General features: G+C 42.8%; 1 protein-coding gene across 2 annotated transcripts in view; it reads left to right on the forward strand.

Annotated features, from left to right (window-relative positions):
• The window catches only part of CNTNAP5 (contactin associated protein family member 5), a 773,538-nt gene that overhangs the window by 337,399 nt on the left and 413,702 nt on the right, over positions 1-22,437 (forward strand). For both annotated transcript variants that reach the window (XM_045559127.1, XM_045559128.1), the window contains exon 4: positions 4,471-4,618. In XM_045559127.1, the coding sequence (XP_045415083.1) occupies positions 4,471-4,618 (148 nt within the window). The remainder of the gene's footprint in view (positions 1-4,470; positions 4,619-22,437) is intronic.

Below are 22,437 nucleotides of genomic sequence, written 5' to 3' on the forward strand. Positions count from 1 at the left end.
CTGTGTCCCACAAATTTTGATACAGTGTTTTTTATCATCGTGCGATTCAAACTATTTTCTAACTTCCATTTTGATTTCTCCTTTGACGTTGGGTTACTTAGAAGTGTTGATTAACTTCCAAATACTTGAGGTTTTTCTAGATAATTTCCTATTATCAATTCCTAATTTAATTTAATTATGGTTAAAAAGCAAACTGTATGGTTTCAATGGAGGCTTATTTTATCGTGTAGTGTGTGGTAGAGAGCTCAGTGAATGTGCTGCGTGCACTTGAATACAATGCATATTCTGCAGTCCTTGAATGGAGTATTCTATGAATATCAATTAGGTCAATTTTACTGAATAGGGCTGTTTCAATCTTTTATATCCTTTTTGATTTTTTGCCCACATGTATAATTCCATTTACTGTACTTTGCCTCATTTATTTTTTTTGACATGTATTTCACTTCTACATACATTATAAACATTACAATGTATTATTTTTCTTTAAACTATGAATTGACTTTTAAAATGTTTAAGAAACAAATTTTTTTAATATTTATACACATATTTTCCATTTTTTTATTGATTCATAACATTTGTACATATTTTTGGAGTGCCACATGTTACATTGATACATGCCTAGAATGCGTAATGACTAAGTCAGGGTATTTAGGACACCCGTCACCTCGGGCATTTATCATTTCTTTGTGTTGGGAACATTTCAAATTATTTCTTCTAGCTATTTTGAAATATGTAATACATTGTTGTTAATGATGGTCACCTTACTGTGCTATGGAACATTCGAACTTACTCCTCATATCTCACTGTGTTTTTGTATCCATGAACCAACTTCTCTTCATTCTCCCTCCGTCATCCTTTCTCAGTCTCTGGGAAACACCATTCTACTCTCCCCCTCCACAAGATCCACTTTTCTAGCTCCCACATATGAGTGAGAATGTGATATTTGTCTTTTTGTGTGTGGTTTACTTCACTTAACATGACATGCAATTCCATCCACGTTGCTGTGAATGACAGAATTTAGTTCTTTTTTATGGCTGAATATTATACCATTGTGTATATATGTGACATGTTCTTTATTCTGTGTCTCTGTGATTATGAATACTACTCCTCATTCCTCCCTACATGCTAAAAATTCTATCTGGCATCAATTTCTTAAGCTTGTATAACTTTTTTTTTTATCATCTCTTAGCAGTGAAGTTTCATAGCTAATAAATTATATCAGTTTTTGTTTAAATGAAACTATTTTATTTTTCCTTTATATTTGAAAGCTATTTTCGCTGGTGTAGGGGCCAAGGGGTAATGGTTTCCCTCTGCTATCTAAAGGTTCACTGAAAATGAACTGAAAATAGGAAGATTAATAGGAGAGAAAGGCATATAAATTTATTCAACATGTTTAAGAATGGGGGCATCACAGGAGAATGATCACCCCGTACCTTGACGAGGTCTAGATGCTTACATCCCCTTCTGCTTAGAGGAAAGGAAGATGGGGGAAAATGTAGCCATTTCGAGGAGTAGTAAGTGGCTTTTGGGGGGAAAGAATGTGCCCAATGCTCAGACAGTGGTTAGTAAATAATTCTTTTGGGGAATTGAATAGGAGCAGAGACAAAATTTATCTGGGCTCTAGGTGTGTTGTCTAATTTTCAGTCTCTTTGTGATGTGAGTTTTAATCTTCTCTGATTAATGCAATTTTAGAGAAGGGCTGAAAGTCAATTGTATTCCTCTTTGGTGGCTCTGATATTTGTTATAGGTAGAGAAGAATAGCCTCATCCTGTGCTTTGTGAGTGACAGAAGATTGAGAGGCAAGAACGGGGGGTGGAGAGGAGGTCAGAGAGAATTGAGGCTGCTTCTCTAGTTCAGCATGTCAAAGTGCCATATTTAGGGATATTATTTTCTGAGACCCAACTTTGCATATAGAATGCTAAGTTGACAGTTTCTTACTTTCAGCATTTTTTTGGTCTCCATTGTTGCTGATAAGAAGTTGGTTGTCATTCCTATTGTTCACATGTTATGTTCAGTAGTTGAGATAGCTCTGGATAGAATGGTGACTTTAATACATATAACAGGAAGATCTTTCTTTGCTATTCATTCTAGCCCATGGTGTCCTGCATTGCTAAGTGGCTGTCTTCGATCCACTGGTGAACTTGATGAAGGACTGGTTGCAGCTTTGTTTAGACTCAATGTGCCTCTAGCACTAAGTATATTTGCGGTGATTTTAGGCTTCCAGCTCCAGGAGGACCTGGAGGCCATGCATTGCAAACTGAGATCTCATAACTGTGAGACCTGGGGTCTGCTTGGACTGTGAAACTGCAAATAATATGGTTCTGCAGGACTTTGAGACTCTGAAATCGTAACACTGTGAAATAGTGTGACACAGAAAGATTTATGTGCTTACCTAGTGCCACACAGTCATGCCAGAATGCTGCCTTCTTTGAATGAGATTCTAGGATTTCTTCTCATCAGAGTGTACTACACGTGAGTTGAGAGATAAACTCAAATAAAGTATTGCCACATCATAAAATAAACTTTTCTATCTGGAGTATACAATCAGATTTTAAATATTGTTTGAAGAGATATTCAGTCTATGAATTGCCCAGAACCCAGAAGGGGGCAACCAATCACATTCAGTGTGAATAGTCTCTGTCGTACGTTTGGTTTAGATAAATGATGCTACAGATCCACAGACTTCACGTGCCTGGGGAGGTGGGATGTGGCACATAATCAGGTCAAAATGCTGAGTGGAAGGCCCCTCAGTGAGGCTGTAGATAAACACGAAATCCCTTCACTCTACCTAAAACAATGAGAAATCACCAGAACTCACCTCCCCTTTTTCTTCCCACACATATGAAAGTGACATGGACACAAGGAAATTTGAAGAAAGAACTAAACTGCACAGGAAGGAGTGCTGTCTAGGTGAGCAAGGGATGGAGGACAGCTTCATACCCGTGCCAGCGGCTACAGTTGGGAGTAGGACACTTGGGAGAGCAATGCTGCCAAATAAAATCATGCTTTGTTTGGGGGAAAACAGCCAAACCTTTGACAATCTGTGGGTGGAAATGTTGAATTTGAATCTCAAGAAATTCTTCTCCACCAAGTCATCCTCTTACATAAGAGTTTTGCTCCAAGAGTAGCTGCACAATAGAAAGTGAGCTTCTTCCCTCTTTATAAGCCACTTCATGATGCATGATAATAATTATATCAATTGCCCTAATTTTAGAGCTGTTAGCTAGGGGGTGTTTTCTGTGTAGTAGAAATGTCAGAGATTATTCATGACACTCTAGATTCACAGGTGTTGTGAAAATACAATCAAGGTTAGGGTTAGAGTCTTTGAAGATAGATTCCATGAAATAGACAGAATCCTCTTACTTTGTGTTCACTTTGGCCATTTGAGAGACCAGTGGATCTTTTCACTGGTTGGTGATGACTGTGCAGCAAGAAGTCTCTATCCATGAGTACTTGAGGCTGAAAGAAGGAGGATGATGGCTCGTAATTGGCATGCTAGCTGACATCCCATCTCAAAGAAGAGATATGATTGGGATGATGGAAAAGTTCTGGGGATAGATGGTGGTGATGGTTGCACAACAATGTGAATATACTTAATGTCACTGAATTATATTCTTTAAAATGATTAAAATGACAAAATTTTTGTTATATATTTATTACCCCAATAAAAAAAGATTAGGTGTGAGCCTTTGGATTCCATCTGCAGAAAAAAAAATTCCCCAATAATCATCCATCCAAATGAAAGCTGTAAAAGCATAATGTTAGTGGACGAAATAGCTCCTGAGCTGGGTATTGCTTTGCTTACAATTCACAAGGAAATATGAAAATGAACAACACACAGATCTGGGTTGTACTGTCTCCCTCCCATGACAACAATGGAATAGTTGAAGAGTGTGAGGCTGTAGAAAGAACATGGGCTTTGGAATAAAACTAAATTGCAGTCCAGTTACTAGCCACCTGGTTGATTCAGAGATTTTTTTTTCCTTCCCTCTTTCTCTCTCTAAGCTTCAGTTTTTTGTTTTTGATCTGCAAAATGGCGATAATGGAGATGGGGAGTGCTTAGTGCAGTGACCGGTCCCAATTAATGGTAACAACTACCTCAATAACAGCCTTTCCTTCTCACAGCAGACTGTCAGTTGCCTCCCCTTCCACAGAGATTGTGAGCGTTAGGGACATCAGAACTTCACTGTATTGTTAACTTTGAAAAGCTTTTTAGGTGCCATGTCTTATGACTTGCTACGATTGCTTTCTTCATAAAATTCAAAAAAGGGAGTTTCTTAAAGAATAATGTACATTATTTCCGAAAAAAATATAACATATGATGCAGTGTTTTCACCCAAGTCAAATTTCCCTTGAAATACCTGAGGGATTGAAGATTGCCTCAGAAGGACACTGTGGAGCAACATATGTGGATCTCCATTGAAGTCCCCTGTGTCATGGAGCTCACTGGGTCTCCCTTCTTCTCCACAGACCTTTGCAGGCAACATGAATGCCGACAGCGTGGTGCACCACAAGCTGCTGCACTCGGTGAGAGCCCGGTTTGTCCGCTTTGTGCCCCTGGCGTGGAACCCAAGTGGAAAAATCGGCATGAGGGTCGAGGTCTATGGCTGTTCCTACAGTAAGTGCCCACCCACACCTTTTCACACTGCTGCCTGTGAGTGGCGCTGTCCGCAGAATATCAGTTTAGCTGCACTGGGAATGATAATCACCTTATGTTAAGGTTATTTCCAGACTTTAATAACTTACATATACTGGCTTATATTTGAAACTGTGAAATCCAACCCAGAAGTAGAAAAATTCTTCTACTTAGGGCTGAAGAAACTTGGAGGTGATAATATAAAAGTTCAAAATTAAGTACACTTGGGGTTTGAGCAATCATTTGTCCTTAGCAATAAAAGAAAAATTTAAGCTCAGTTCTTCCCCAGAATTGGGGTGAGGTATTATAAAGTCTTCTCCCTACCACCCCAGAGTCACAAGGGAAAAAAGTTCTCCTTCTTGACTTGTTCCAGAAGAGGAGGAGAAAGAACATTTTAACCCAGTGTAACTCATGGGAAGCTTCCATCCTGTAATTACGCCCTCCACCCATTCATCTGTGAATTGTTTGTACTGAATTTGAAAGTAGAGCTCTATTTTACACATAAGGAAACTTGTGATCATGGGTAGAACTGGCAGTCAAGATTATTCAGGGAAAGTCGCCATCCCTATAATTCTCCCTGTAGGCTTTGTACTGAGACCTTAAATTGAATCACAATAAATTGTTTTTCTGCCGTAAGCAGCGACATTCTTATATGCTAAAACTCAATGATGCCTGATGTGTAAACACTTTTGATCACTAATACTTTCAACTACATTAGTTTAGGAGATGCCTATTTTTGGTTACAGGAGTGCCTAATGGGTGATATGCCACTGTTTTCCATAGTGAGATCAACTGAATGCCTGCATCAGGATCATGTGAAGTGATCTTTTAAAAGATGCATTTCCCCAGCTCCATCTCATACATACTAGGTTATGATTTCTGAGAATGGGGACCCAAAAAGTTGAATGTTAACAAACTCTCCAGGTGAGCTGTGGACATAGAATATTTGCTAAAAATAAAGTCCTGCAGGAGGGCATTCACTGGTGAGATGATGGTATTAATCTTGAATAATCACTTTCAAAACATGTATTTTACAACAGATGCATCAACAAACCATTGGTTTCAGGAGGGATTGTCTTCTACTCTAAGCTCTGTATCATAAGGCACAGAATTCCTGCAAGGGTATATGCTTCCTATCCCAGGACCTCTGGGGCATCCTGACTCTCTTGTTAGCTCTCCTTTAATAACCAATTTTCACTGCTCAGAGGTTTATTTTTAAATACAGTAGGAAGATTTTATGCTGACATGAAAAAGCTCATTTATATATATCATTATGCCAGCCTTCCATTTTGGCCTGAAAATCCTATTACTCTTTAACATTTCTTCACACTTTAGTTTCCTCCCAGTCTGGTCAGTTGACACTGTCTCGCGTGCCCGGTTGCTCACCCACAGTCTGCTTACACAGAAAGAGGAGTCACAGCATCGGTTCCATCATAGACTGCAGGGTGGAAAGACACCTGTGAGCAGCGTGTTTAACATTTTCTCCTGGTGAACCCCCTGGAGAATCTGACAGCAGCAGGGGACCCTCTCCTCCAAAAAAAAAAAAAAAAAACCAAGGCCCATTATAGCAGCCACGGTTTCCAGTGTTAGGAGGGTCACAGATCTGAGAAAGTTTAATTCTGGACCAACCTAAGAACTCCTGGCTTTGAGATACTCAAGTTCTACCTCACCCCCTGTAGGATCCAGGTCTACCACTTCCTTCAAGGGGATGAATTGCCTTCAGGTCGACCTTGCTGGCAGTGGGAAGTTACCCACCTTGGGGGGTGCTGGATGCAGGACGCACTTCTCGGGGGTGAACTCCAAGCAGGTGCTCTGTGGTCTCCAAGAGCTAGCTCTGGTGCTCTGGCACTTCTTTTTCCTTGGGGTGAGTGGGGGACACATCTCTCAGCTCCTATCTAAAACCAACACCGCAGCACGTCTTCTGAATCCGATCCTCCGTTTTGGCATTATCATATCCACTTTTTTATTGGATTGTTCCTATAAACATAAAACTTTGCTGCATATGCTACCAAAACCACCACCACCAACAACAAAAACTCTATGCCCTATTGAGCAGCTACCTCTCCTCTCCTCTTCCCAGAGTGGCAATGGCTTCTCTCTAAGACTTGTCTTTAATTGTTGTCTCCACCTGCTCACCTCCCTTCACACTGCAACTGATTCCAGTCAATTTTGGACACCTGATGACTAATTTAATGTGTCAGGTAGGCCAGGCTATGGTCCCCAGTTATCCAGCCAAACACTGATCTAGGTGTTGCTGTGATGTGGTTGATGTCTACAATCTTTGACTTGAAGTGAAGGAGATTATCCTAATAATTTGGGTGGGACTAATTCAATCAGTGGAAATGTTTCAGGAGGAAAATTGAGATTTCCCTGATTCCACCTGTGGACTGCAGCTTCAGCTCCTTCCTGACAACCTGCGCTGTGGGTCTCAGACTTGCTCAGCCATCCCACAATCGCATACACTCTTCCTTACACTAAATCTCTTAATATATCTGCTTATATAATACACATCCTACTGGTCCTGTTTCTCTGGGGGATCTTTGACTAATTCAGAATGTTCTAGAGAAAATACTTCACTCAAGATCACCATGACCTCCACGAAGCCAAATCCAGTGGGTACTTCACTCAACCTCTCAGCAGTATTCGGTTCAAATAGCCATCGCTTTTCCTTCTAACTCACTTGTTAACCCTACTCCTTCCCAGGGCCCCATCTCAGGCCTTCTACTACTTTCCATCTACAGCCCATGCTTTGATGAACTTATAGAGTTCTGTGAATTTATACACCGTCTACATGCTGGTCACTCCCAATCTGCATCTCCTGGCCTGACCTCTAGAATGACATATGCAATTTCCTACTTGATATTTCCCCTCGAAGGTGTAACAGATATCTCAGATTTACAAAGAAAAATGGAACTCTTGGTTACCAGTACCCTCAACAACCTGCTTCTTCGCATGCCCCTATCTTGGCAAGTGACGCCACTATCCGTCCACTTGCCTAAGCAAAACCCCAGGAAGCTCCCTACTTTCCATGCCCTCTTGTTCTGTGCAGCTTAGCCACAGTTCCCAGTAGTTCTGCCAGTTCCTTCCTCCAAAACACAGATGCCTCTGTCAGTCCTCACCTCGAGTTCTTTTTTTCTTTCTTTCTTTTTTTTTTTTTTTTGTTGTTAAAGCCATTTTTATTAAGTGTTTTATATTGCACTATTTTTTTCCGGAAAAGAAACATAAAACCACTTTGCTGCTTACATGATTTGACTCTGGAAAATTATACAGTATGCATTGAGAAATTAGATGCAGAAATCTCCTAATTATGAGTATATCTGACCTACTGAAATAACTTTGTTTTGTTATTCTTTTTAAGTAGCCTCCTTCCTACCTGGAATCCCTGCTTCCACACCACAATTTCCCCAAACCCGTTTTTTCTTTTTTTGCAATCTCCAAAATATTCTTTACAAAGAAGAAATAAAAGCATAGCATCCCCTTCCTGCTATACTTAAAATGAGATTGAGACTCCTCACTGGCAAGTAAAAATCTGCACAGAACAATCTTTCCCAGAATTTACGTGGTGGGCTCCTTCTGCCAATGTGATTCTTTATTCTCCTGTCACCTGTTTGGAGAAGTCCATCCTGAGGGTCCCTCTAAAGCCCCCTGTCTTACCTCCTGCGCACCCACTAGCCCATGGCTTGATGACATATTTTCATCACTTTGTGGTGCCTACCACAGACCGTGATCTCATGGGTTTCTTGCTGCTTCCTTATTTGTCACTCACCTCCCCGAGTCCCTGCACTAGCATTTGTGCCATGAGCCCAGGAGCCTTGTCTGTAAAGGGCCAGCACCTCACAGGCACAGTCATTCTAGACATATCTGTTAAAAGGGTAGATACATAAATCAGTCCAGCCTCATTCTCTCCGCTGAGGCAACCTGGTTCATCTGGAATTACTTCTTGTTAAACCCATTTTAGTTTCTAGGAAACTAATTTTGTTTTTATGGACTTAGAAATCTTTTTCTCAAAAGTCCAGTTGACTATGTTGCTGAAGATGCATAGAAATCTTACACTCTATAATTTTGTAAGACTTAAAGGTTTACCATTTTGGAAAAATCAGCATGTTAATTAATTCATTCATTAATTCATTTACTTATTTATTCATTCACTTGACAAAATTCATTTAGCACCTTGGATCCCAAACATCCTGCAAGCCTCTAGGGAATTAAGGGAAAATAAGACCTTTTTCTAGACTTTTCTAAGTCCTATATTTATATCTGAAGCACTTTTTTATGATTGCATTTCATCAGTTAACTGTGCAATTGTTTGTCTGACATCTGCCTCCCCTGACTCAACTCCAGGCGTCACAAAGGTGGTAGCTGTGCCTCACAGGTATCCCAGGGCCAGTCATGGTGCTGGGCACACAGGATACGTTCAGTGATTCTAGAATGACTGGCTTTGCTGATAGTCTAGGATAGGTAACAGAATGCAAATAAAAACATGCAATATGGGATTAACATGTGCCTGATAGGAATCTCTAAAGGGGGCAGAGGGGGCAGAGAGGAGAAAGTAAGCGAGTGTTACTGTTTGTATCAGGAAGAGTCAGACAAAGGCGTCTACCTTAGCTGAGTCTCAGAAATTGAAAAGTCACTTGCCTGCAAAAGGAGCTGCAGGCAGCAGAGCGGCTGGCATATAGGAAGCAAGATGACAACCACATGGTTTTGTTATGCTTAGTGTATGGGAAGCAAGGAAGGAGAAAGTGGAGATGAAGGTATCCAGCTCTCTCTGCTCTTGCATTTCCCATGCTGTCGGGACCCGCTTTCAGTAGCTCCTGGCAGAATCCGTCTGCTGCAGGAGCACAGTCAGTGATGGTACTAGACAGCCTGTTCTCTTTTCTAACCTCTCTTGGGCTGCAATTTCCTTCCAATGAAGTCTCCCCCTTCCAGTTTGGAAGTATTCCCTCTGTGGGAGAAGGCCAAGCAGACTGGGACCTGAGGAGTCTTAGTGCCTTTCGTTCGTCTGTCAGCATTACAGAGTCGGCCCCAAATGGAGGCTCTTGTTTAGTTGTATTTTGTTTTGTTTGTCTTTGTTTTTCTTTCTCCAAACCTAGCTTAAAACTCCCATGTCTGCAGATTCCTTTTTCAAGCCCAGCCACTCTGTCCTGCTGGTCCTGCTTCCCGGTGCCTCAGTCTGCCCGTCTTCAGCCACGTCTGTCCCTCACTTTCCCTCACCTGGCACTTCGCTAGCTGGCCCCACGGTCTCCTTGCTTCCTGGACCTTTCTGAAAGGAGCATTGACATGTCCCTTCATGGGCCCCTCTGGCCTTGGAAAGAGTCCACACTTCTCAGGTCCCTCTGTGCTCCAGCCCCCGTCATTCCCCACACCTCCCTCATCCAGCTTCCACCCGTGGACACGCATGGTTCCCTGTGTGGACTGTGAGTCTCTTGCCCAATTCCATGTTGTCATTTGGCCACTGACTTTCTCTGCAGTATCTTTGTCCTTCACAGGAGGACTCCTGATTGCCATTCACCACCCAGCTCAAACATCACCTAGGTTTAAAGTCTTTCTGATTTTGGACTTTGTCCTGGGACCCGCACCCCTCATGAGTTATGCTTCGATCCCAGGTCTCATCTTGTGATATTATTTCCTGGTGCCTCTCTGTGTCGTCACTAGATTGCCATCGTGTTCTACCTCTCGGTCCCTTGGGACCAGATCAGTGTCTCACACCTGCTAAATGCTCCAGGAATACTTAATTAGTGATTAATTAATTTTTTGCACCTGATTTTTAGGATGAGTTAGCCATCCTTATTTATTTTTAAAAGATTTTTATTGTGTTTTTAAAAAATTACAGCATCTTTCTAATAGGTGGCCTCCTTCCATACACGCGCACACACACACGCACACACACACACACACACACCCTATTATAGGTACTATAAAGTATGAGTTTATCAGAATGTTTCTTGTACACAGATTTCTTTAAATATAACAACTTCTCCTCAGTAAGTAATTTAAATTATCCATGGTTGCAATTCTCAAACTGTGGATATTTGGAGCCTCATAAACCTATTCTGATATACTCCGTTTTAATATATGTACAAGTAAAAGTAGTCTCTATTTTTGTTTTTTGTTTTAAAACTCTTTTTGTCTTTCATTTTCTTCACTCCTTCTTATAAATGCCAGACTGGCCTGCTCCACTTTACTGAGGTTGCTGTTGCCTCATGTCTCCAGGGCAGTCTTTTTAGGGTGGTGACAATGACGTCCAGAGCAGCAGACTCCTGTGCTCTTGGCCGGGGTCTGTGCAGGTGATCTGCTCTTAAAAAGGTGAGCCTTCCAGCAAACGCTCTTCACTTCTTTGAGCCTCTGTTTCTTCATCTATAAAAGACAGTGGTAATTACTTTAAAGACTACCTATGACTATTTAAATTATTATATAGAAAGCATTTAGCAGAGCATTAACAAATTGTCCGTACTTAGTAAGTGACAGCTCATACCAGTGTAGGCGTCTAACCACAGAGGAAATTCCTCTGTTGCCACCACATGTTGCCTGTTTTGGGAAACATTAGCCATATTCTCTGGTAGGCAGGGGCCCTCTCTCACACTTGAACCTGTGTCTACTGTTGTCTTCACTTCGTTTGTCATAGGCTCTGCTCTCAGCTTCCTGTCACTTCCAGTTTCTCTCCTTTGGGGGGACAGCATGCCATCTCCCACTGGTTTACTCCTGCTGAGGTTACCACCACTAAATAATTCCATGGAGTAAATAATTCTACGGTAAGCCAAGAAATTGATTTGAACATCCCTGCAGATAGTTATTCCAAATAAGTTACACCCTTTTCTTGAAATATGTCAGGTTCATTCTGACTATTACATATCTCCCATATGTGGGGAGCTGGCAGTCCAGCTTGCTACAGTATTTTCCCATAAGAATTATTGAAGACTCCTCCATTACAGTTTTTTCTCCTATGGCACCTCTCTTGTCAAATTGATTTGTCTTTGGCCAAACATGCTCATCCGGGTGAACCAAGGAAATAAAGGACACGGATCCTGCTATATCATCGAGTCAGGGATAGAAAGATACACACCTGAAATAAAGATGTCAGTAGAGAATTCCTTACAGACAATGCATCTTCTGTAGACACTACAAGAGAGGAAGAGATGGGGTGTGAAGAGAACTATCCTGAATTCTGATTAACACAACCCTTTCTGGAGGAGAGAGCCAGTATCTCCCCTAATTTGTTAAATTAGTAGTTGCCATTAGAAATGCTGTCATTGTCATCAGCACCCTCACTTCCTGTCACTTAGTACACACACTATGTGCAACACACACTCCAAATCTCACTGCAATCTTCTACGGGAGGAATTGTTATTCCTATAGATTATAGAAAAATAAATTAAAATTTATAAATGTGAAGTGACTTTTAGTAAAGTAAATTTCATCACAAGCCAAATATTTCTTCTGAACTTTAAAAATATATGTATGTTTACCTGATTGATATCTAGATTTATGTCACAAATAGCTCAAATTTAACATATATTAGAGTAAACTCTCAATTGCCTTGTACCATCCAACTGCACACAGTGTTTTCTTCCTATGGTTTTCCCATCTCTGTAAATACTACCAGTTGCCCCAACTAGACCTGGAAGTCTTTGAAATCTCCTTTCTCCCTAACTTTCTATTATAAATCTATCAACATGTTCTATCAGTATTGCTTCCAAAAATCGCCACAAATATGTCTATTTATTTTCATCTTCATAGTCTCTAGCCCAGTTCAATTATATCTTTTGTCACCTGAATTTTTAACTCCACAATTCACTTTCACTCCTCACTTCTTTCAGTCCATTATCCCTGCTATAGCCAGCAGGATCATCATAAAATACAGAGTTGAGCCACTGCCTACTGAAAACCTTTCAACGACTTCTGACTGCACTCAGGAGAAACGCACAGCCCTGTGCAGGAAGCACAAGCCTTCTAGTGTCTGGTCTCTTACTACTGCAACCATCCAGCAATGCCCTCCCCAATCTGGACTCACGCTTGCGGGCCATCAGCCTCACCCTTTGCCATGCCAGGCATTCTGCTATTTCAGGGCTCTGGTACAGACTGTTGTTCCCTCTGTCTGGGTCCCCCCACCCACCCATATTTGGCTCAATTCTTAATCAGCCCCTGCTTTCGTATCATTTTTCTCAGAGAGCTGTCAATTGATTCCCAATTTAAATAATGTACTTTTGTACTTTTCTTGTTTTTCTAATTCAAACATAGCATTCTTTTCTTTCACAGCATTTATTCCCAAATATAGGTGGACAGATCTACCTATCTACCTACCTATGTACCTACCGACCTGCCTAGAATATCTATTTACATGTGTATTCCATTGCAAATTACCTGTCTCGCCTACCAGGTTATGAGCTCCATGAAGCCAAGGACAGATACCCAGTACTCAGCGCAGAATAAGGCCCATTCAATCAATAGTAATTGACTTTGTTGAGTGAACAACTTCCCCAAAGTCACACAACCAGTAGGCTTCTTCTGAGGCAGAGTTGATCCTGTTTCTGAGTTGTTTCTGTATTCTCGTGTTTTCCATGATACACTGTGTTGTTAAGATTGCCAAGTGTTGGTATCTGAAATATTTTTGGAGGGAATATATCCTAATTAATCTTCTATTACCCCAATTAATTTTTTATTCACAAGACCAAAGTCATAAATCTACAATGCCTGAACAGATGTAGCTAAGGCACTTCAGGAATAAATTTTAGCTATTGTCTGGGCTAGGAGCTCTTGGACTAACACCCCTCCACTCTTCTATTCCTTGCCTGAGTTCTCAGACCTAATTTTACATAATAATCATCTTGATATATATTTTTTAAGGTACTTACTCTGGCTACACTTCAACTAAATCATAATCTCTGGATAGGGTCACCAGGACTCATGTAAGTATTTTTTGTTGTTGTAGTTTGTAGGTAGTTATGATCAGGAGCCAGAACTCAAAGCTATTGTCTCAAGCTTCACTTCTTGTATAACTCTGACATTTCATTCTTAGTCTGCACTGTCATTTTCACATCTGTTATTCCTGATCTTAAAGATTTTCAATGAAATCTGTAAACGTTTAAGTCAGTATAGAGTAATGTTAAATTTACGGGCTGTCAACTCAAACCACCAAAGATGGAAACTTGACTTTACCACCTACGAGTTGTATAATCTTGGGCAATCTTGGGTCCTCTGTGGATACCAGTTTCCTTTTCTATGAAAAAGGAGGAAATAATAGTGCTTGCTTCTTTCATGCAATTGCTTGACACAGTGCTTTGCATATGATAAGCATACAAAAAGCTTTAACTGTGATCATTACCTTCATCAGATACTTAGGCTGCTCACCACCCTTCCTTCCATTTCTCCTTCTCTTCCTTATTCATGATCACATCTGATCTGCACCTCCAAGGAAGGTCAGCTTTTAAACACACCAGGTCCAGAAGGGTTTCAACACCTTCATCAGGCCATCTGGAGACTTTAGGCTACCTGGAGTTTTGTCCGAGGGCTTCTATTTGAATTTCTTTAAATATGAGAAGCTAATTAATTTTAAAAAGCATTATAAATTTTGATAAAGTATAATGATCTGTCAGGCTTCCCAGCCTCATTAGGAATTACGACCATCATTTTATACCTCAGGTTGACTCCTTTCTACATAAGACCTTGCTCCTATTTGGTTAATTACTGCCAAGTGGTATTATCCAAAATTCATCAGCCTCAGAGCTGAAGTCATATTCTCCTTTCCCAGATAAATCTCTTTGTCACTGCAGCTTCAGCTGCCCTCGTTGTTTTTGTTCTCATCATTGGGGGTCATTTGTCATACATGGTAGCGCCCATGAAGTTGTAAATTTCACCTTTGGCATGATAGGGCCCATATGGCCTTATCACAGGGAGCTTCAGAAGGCCCAGTTGGTAGCAGTTGTAACCGTGGGGCTCTGGCAGGGGGCAGGATGGCAGCAGTCAGACCTGGGGGCTTGGAGGTCCAATGTGAGCTCTGATTTTCACTTTGGAAATGATTGCATTTTAGAGCTGCAAAAACCTACATGATGCAAGATTCACTGCAATTCCCTCATTCTGCAGATGAGGAAACTGAGGCCCAGACGTGTCTTAAAATTAGGTTGCTCGATGAATGAGATCTGTCTACTCTCCTTTTTTTGTTTATTTTTAATTCATATAGGAATGACTAAAACATGTCTTCTATGAAGAGACAAATACATAGTGGTGTGTGTATCTGTGTGTGTGTGATAACCACATGTTATGTAACAAACACTGTGATCTTTTATCTTAAATCGATAACGTCTTTTTAACTTTTCTGACTGACTGAGGATCTGAAGACTCCTTCAACAGTCAGCAAACAGAACTCAGAGGCCCGTCTCTGCTAGGGTTTGGAGATATAAAAATAAACTCCGGCCTTTTAGGAGCTCACAGATTTTTAGAAGCTACAAAAGGCAAATGAATGCTCGTAAATACAGAGCTTTAGGAAACCAGGTCTTTGGTAAGGCTGGCCAGGAGGAGGAAAATCCACAGCTAACAATTATTCCTGCTGAATGAATGCCCCACCACCCAGTGTGTGATTTGACTGGTCTCCATGACCGGTATGCTAATGGTGGTGGTTTTAAAGGAAACCTTAAAAGGGAAAATGACCTAATAGTTAGATCAATCACTTTGTGCATCAGTGGGTTTTCACAAAAATGTTAAGGTCTCGCCTCCAACAATTTGTCTTACATTTACTCCCTGTTGAAGTGGTGGCTGGAGTGATTTTCTGTTGGCTGCCCACTGCCCACCTGCGCTAAGTTCCTCAGATTGTGCCCAGGGAGAAGCATTAGCAAAGACTGTTCAACTTTCCCAAATGTAAAACCATTTTTTACAGAAAATCTTTTTATAGAAAAACATACCAACTAGTACTAGAGGGTAAATAACAGCTCTCTTCTCCAATTTTGGCATTGCCATTTAGATGCCTCTCGCCCATGAACGCCCTTCCAGGGAGCAATTGTGAGATGGGGTTGAAGACCACCTACCACCCGATAAACCATGAAGCAGCTCATCGTCTCATAACTGTATGCGCTGCTTTAACAACAAGGGTTGGCTGCTCCGTACCAGCCTTTGCCTTGAGCGTTCCTTTTCCTCCTGTGAACTTGGGAATAAGACTCATGAAACATCATCCCCTTTGTGAAACCTGTTGCCAACCTGTCTTCACCTTAGTGGGAGTGACCACTTACTTCTCACTTACTGCCCCCCTGCACCCTTCACTTGGAGGGACTTGGTCCCAGTCAGCTCCTTACAATCCCGATCTATAACCAGTTTAGTTATTTCTATTATTTCTCTCCTTTCCACCCCCAACAGTCCTTATCTGGGTGCTAAGTTGTGGGGATGGCAATATCGCGTCCCTTTATTGCCCGCTACTGTGGACCACAGTGATTCATTTGCTACGTGGACATTATTGCGTGTGAGTCCCTGGATGGCATGGCCCATGTCTTCGTCATCTTTGCATTTCAGAGCTCAGTACAAGGACCAAAAAGAGTACAGAATATGCCCAATACCTGCCAATGAACTTAGGAGTAAATGAATGAAAGGATGTCTACTATGGAAGTTCTCCAATACATTATTTTGTCGTCTTTCTAATTAGTGAACAGTCCAGTTGAGCTACAAATCTTAAGCGTGCAAAGTGAGATCTATGCATCTGAAATATCTGAAAAACCTAGAAGTTATAGGAAGGCAAGTCTGACTCTTAGGGCTAAAATGTGTATCTGCTGAGGTTACAATTGAAATCCAGAATTTTGTTTTTTCTTATACTTTGAATGTGTTGCATGTTGTCTTCCTGAGACCTATCTTGCTTTTTTCACATGCTGTCATACATACATAGGAAAGTTAGAAATTTTGAAAGAAAAGCTATTCTTAAACTTTTTCACAGTTAGCTTTGGAAACTTCTCTGATTTTTTTAGTTCATCTGAGGTCATCAGAGTTTCTGATAAGGCTTGGCAAAGTCACAGAATTGGTGGGGGAATCTGTGCAAATTTGAGCTGACTGTGGAAACCTTGGTGGTTTGTGGATTGCTAGCCAAAGCCCTCGGGTCTTCAGAGCAAGTGAACGGTCTGAATAATAATCATTTTTCTTATGTAATGTATCATGACATAAGCTTCAAAATGTAATTGTATTGAAAATCATGTTTACTGTGAACAAGCGAAGAGTCCAAGTGGGACTAATTGTCTCAGGGTGAATCGATAGTTCCTCCTGTCATCTTTGAGCTTCGGCTTTCTGGCCTGTGAGGAAACAGACTCCTTGTCACCGGCCCACACGGGAGCCCTGCCTCAGCCCACTTGGGGATTTGAGCTTGGAATCTTTTATTCAGTGAAGCCCTTTTTTTAGCTAGTTTGTTGACAAGCTACCAACATCCATCAAATATGCCAGGATATGCCTCCAGAACTCTGTCTTTCTCAGAAAACAAGCTGTGACAGCCAGGTCAGCAATTAAGGGCCCCGTGGGAAGGCGGCCAGTGCTGGCATTTCTCAGTACCGCCGGGATGCCGGGCGCGTGCTGGCTTTATCCTGCCCTAAAAGCAGAGGTCGTGAGCTGCAGGACCTGCCCTTATTTGGGGGACTCTTGGGGCCATGATTGGCCCATCCTTCATATTCTAAAGAAATCTGCCAATGCATCTTCATCTTAACAAACCACAAATTGAATTGAATTGAGTTTGTGATAATGAGATCCTAAAAATCAATTTGGAGAAAGAGGGAGAAATTGTCCACTCCAGGAAGTAAATATCCAACAGCTGTGTTCTGGGTCACCAGCACTGTGGATGAGATAAGGAACTCCGAGGAATGGCCATCACGCGTCAGAGCAGGAAAAATCCCCAAAGGACCACGTTAGGCTTTTGTACCTCGGCAAGAGACAACAGAATTGGGCGATTCTGCTGAGAAAGGGTAGGATGGGTAGTGAGATTAGAATGCTGGCCGACAGCTAATCTGATGAATTTTCTAGAAAACAAAGAGCTCCTTCTAAAAACCAAAACTGACCATGCATTTTCTCTATTTTAAATATTTTAATAGTTATTTCTCCATTGACTTCAAGGTCACACTGAATCCCATATCATGTTATTTTTACCCCTGATTCTGGTGCCAACATGCTGACTCCCTCCTGCTCTTGGCATCCCACGCTTCAGCATAGCGGTTCTCAAACAGCACCGAGCATAGGAATCACCAAGAGACTCCCTCGCACTCTGACTGCTGCACCCCACACCTAGAGTTTCTGGTTCAGTAGGTCTGTGGCGAGGTCCTAAATCCTGTACTTCCAACACGTGCTCAGTGACCCCAGTGCTGCTGGTCCAGAGAGCTCACTCCTAGGACCCTGGCTCTGGCAAGTCTGGCTCCTGGTACATCCAAGATGGGCCCCGGGCTCTCTTTCACCCTTGCTTTGAACATGTGGTTCCTTCCCTCTACTGGTACAGCCCTTTCCTGCACCACACTGGCCTGACTGCCGCTCACCCTCAGGACTCCAGAGAAGCATTGCGCCAACCCGGACACTCTCCTGACCCTCTGTCCCACCCTGGAGAGGGTCCGCTCCACTCCCCGCCCCGCCCTCCCCTGCAGTCTTCCCCATCACACTGTGCTCACCGCCTTCCCACGGTGTGGAACTGTGTGTTTGATATCTCCAGGTTAGTCTTTGAGAGCAGGGACCTCCATTGAGCTTGAATGCAAGAATGCATGAGTAAAGTGAGACCACAGAAATCGAGTAGCATAGAGGGTTTGAGCTTTGTGAAGATGGCAGGGGCAGAGAGGACATTGCATGTCTCCCTTAAAAAAGACCCCCAGGTATGTGTGTGGTTTCCCTGGCCCTCCCAAGAACAGTCAGTGCTCTGAGTGGACTTAGTCTGCAATTGAAGGAACACATGCAAAAGAACAGGGACCCCAGGGAAATTCATATCAACTTTTAAGGAAAAGAAAACTTCCTATTCAACACCATCCTTGCTTTAAATTGGCATCTTCTTTCTTATACATATGCTCACACACATATACACTCCTCACTGCACATTTTGTTCTCACTGTGCAAGGTCCTCACATCTCATGTAAGCCTTACAGCAATCCCTGAGTTTTTTATGAGGAAAAATATATGGCTTCAGTGTCAACTCATTTTCTTCTGTATGCCTTTGGGCAAGGTGCATAATCTTTCTGAACTTTGTATTCCCTGTTTTACAAATGTGGAAAAAATATAGACTTCGCAGGGCTGTTAAGAACATTAAATTAAATAATATGTGCTAATTAATTTCTTTTCCCCCCGGGGAATGGATTATTTTATCCAGAGGAAGAAATCTCTACAAATGTCTCAAAGAAGTTGTGATAGAGAATGTGGAAGTTTTGTTAGTTATTTTCTTGGTGGCTCTAAAACTACATTTGAGGTGATCACCTATTTCTCCACCTGCCAATAAGAACCCATTTCCTCTCTTTATGCACTTTTCAACACACTATCTTTTTTCTTTCTTTCTTTCTTTCTTTTTTTTTGCTATTCTTAAAGGGAATCTATCAAAATTCTTGTAAGACATAAATGAAGATTTTGATGTCCATAACCAGACCCATGCTACAAATTAAGCTCCAAATGAGATGATTGGGACAAAGTGGTTACAATAATATCCAATGAGAAAAAAAATATATAATAATTTTTTTTGTTAATAGCAACCATATAAAAATATGGGTCATTATTACTACTGGAATGCTAAGTATTTCCCTAGTGTCCAGGGAGGTGCTAAGTATTCAGCTGGGGAAATTTTAATCCTTCTTAAAAAACTTTTTAAAACCTGTTTGTTCATCTGTGAAATGGCTGGTGCGTTGCGTATACAACTTAATTAACATTGCACAGGTCCAGGGCGTCTGGCTGGGCTCTCTTAGATCAGCAAAGCGTTGCTCTGCTCAGGTGTTGGTGGTGTTAGGAGGAAATCTTCCATGCTCCTCCAGGCTAATCCCGTGCTCACTGAGGATAGTGTCCTGTCTCTGCATGGATGAGCACACGTGAGTGATGCCGGGGCACAGCTCAAGTGGCTGAGTGTGTGTGTCCAGAAAAATTAGCCCTCCCCGTGTGAATGTGCCCCTGGCTCTGAAGGGCAGGGCAGGGGATGTGGCCGGAAGTCAGGGGACAGCCAGGCAGCATCATGCCTGGGCTTAGGTACCACGACAGGTCACTAACTCATTTCACAAGTGTTTCTTGCCAGCATCACCTTCTGGGGCCAGCGCCAGGCTCTGACTTAATGTGGTTAACAATGTACCATCGTCCCCATGGGATGCACTGATGTCAGAGCTGGACTGCAAATAACTCACAAAACAAATCTCTCATCCATGGGTGGATCATGGAGGGACTGGCAGGGAGCTTAGAGGGAGACCAGCAGGGGGTACCTCTTGGGGAAAGGGCCAGGAGCCTGACTGATGCGCTGGGCATCGGGGCATTGTGGGAGGAGGGCAGCCCCGGGGAAAGTGCTCAGGTCAGATGGGGCAGGTTGGACTGCTGGCTCTGGCACTTATTAAGTGCACACTTCCTCATCTCTGTGTGCCATGGTGACCTCATTTGTGAAATGGGAACAATAATAGTATCTTCTTGAAAGGGTAATTGATCTGATCAAATGAGTTCATGCACCAAAAACAGTTACAGGGCCTGTGGTGTGGGCTCCGTACACATTGTCTGTCGCTGCCCACACACACACATGCATGGGCACACACGCTAACGTCACAGCAGGCCTGGAGCAGTGAGAGTTGCAAAAAGAAATAAAGAGATGGAAGAGGTGGGCAGAGCCAGATCATGTGGAGTCTTGGAGATGAGATTTAATTCTTAGCTCAGAGGAGGTTCACTGAAGGGCCTTAGCCATGGTGGGATACAACATTTCTTATGCTTTATGAAAATGAGAGAATGTATCGGTGGAGGTCGAATCCGGATGGTCAGTTCTGAGGCTATTTTCAGGTTATAGAAGGCAGGCAACAGTGACAAGGGATCAAGTGCATGCGTGCTCAGTGTGAGGTGACAGCTACTGAATCCCAAACCCAAACTGAATTTCTTCATGCCGTGTTCTTGATTACTATCACTGTACCATGTTTGAAATCTTCTCCATGGAGTTGTTCCTTTGGATTAATGTGAAATGAGGGGATGGACGGTTACTGGGTGCCTCTGTATTTCCAGGTGTGAGCTTATGTAATTGTCACAGTGACTTCGAGGGTAGGTTTCTACGAGCCCCATTGTACAGATTGGAGAACCGAAGCTCAGAGTAATCAAGAAAGTTGCTTCAAGGCCCCCAGTAAGTAGCAAAGCAAAAATTGAAATCCAGGTCTGCTGGTCTCCAACAGTATTTTTGTTGTTGTTCTTAGTCTCCTGATTGGCCCGGTTTCCTTTAGGTTTCCATGACAACATGGAGATGTGTTTTCTTAGAGGTAACCTATGTCACCAACATTTATGTCATCAGTAGAGTCAGCAGACTAGCCAGACGTTAGAGAGACGGGCATGTATTGTAACAGCCGGGATGGGTGGGAGGCGGGGCGGTGGCGCAGTGGACGGGAGACTGGAACGGTTTGGAACTCAGGAATTGACTGAAGACCTCACGCCTTCCCGAGTGGACCTGGTGGCCAAGGGCGCCATGCTAAGGGATGGGAAAACGAAGAGGGAAGGAGGAAATAGGAAACATAGTGAATATTTATATTTATATAATTTTTTACACAAACTTCCTTATTGCATCCTTACAATCAGTTGTAAGTGTAAATTAGTACGTTATTATGCACCGTTTTCCAAGGAAAGAAAGTAAGGCCCACAGTTTTGACATAAACGTGCTCCCAGTCGGGCACTGGGCCAGCAGCAGAGCTGCTCTGCAAAGCAGGCTTCTCCCTTTTGTTTAACGTCGTCACTCCCAGGGAGCAAAAGGCAAATTTCCTCCGTGTTGTTTCACTCAGCCACACACGGGCCACTGCCGGCCTGATGCAGACTCCGCGCTGGGCACCGGTGACACTCGGGAGGCTGCGTGCCGTGGTGGTCTGAGTGGATGTAACACACACAGCTTGTGGACGGTGAGTCTGACGTGGCATGTGAGGGGCAAAAACAGAAGGGTGTGCCCAGGGCCTGGGGAAGCCGGAGTTCAAACGCCGTGTCTGCGTGTGGGAGTGGGGCAAGTGCTCCATGAGCACACATGGAACTGAGTTACTGCTAACGCGACACAGTTCATGCTGCGTGTCTCGGCCTGTAGGAAATAACCACACGGGGACCCAGAGATCTTTCTGCCCATCCCCTGCTCCACCGCGCTGGCCTCCTGCAGTCCTGTGACGCACCACACATTCTCCTGCTTCTTGTCCCCCTCCCGGTGACACTGGATCCCTCTCTTCCCTTGGGTAACTTCTTCATATTGTTCAAGACCGGCGTGCTGCTTACTTCTTCTGAGAAACCCTCTCTGAATCTGCCCCCTTTGAACCGGGTCATTCTCCTTGGTGTGGGCATTATTCCCTGAGTCACCTTTAGATGTTCCGAGGGACGCTGTGTGGTCATTCTACTCACTGCTGGGCACTAAACACCTCAGACCCAGTTCTGCTGCAGAAGCTGGCACCGTGGCAGACTGGAAGCAATCAGAAGAAAGCATTACATGTGAGAAGCTGAAATGCAGCAGAACAGGGAACTTGGGGCCACCTTGGCAATCCTGAGCAGTGAACTGTTGACTCAGACACTGATAAGGAATCCTTTGGGTGAGGACATGGAGCTGGAGCGCCAGCCCCGTTAGGAGCTCAAGGCCCTCTGGTTATCCTGATCACTACTAAGACTCCTCCTACTTATTATTGATGTAACACAAATAA

Source organism: Lemur catta, chromosome 8 (assembly GCF_020740605.2).
Source record: "Lemur catta isolate mLemCat1 chromosome 8, mLemCat1.pri, whole genome shotgun sequence".
Classification (NCBI taxonomy): Eukaryota; Metazoa; Chordata; class Mammalia; order Primates; family Lemuridae; genus Lemur; species Lemur catta.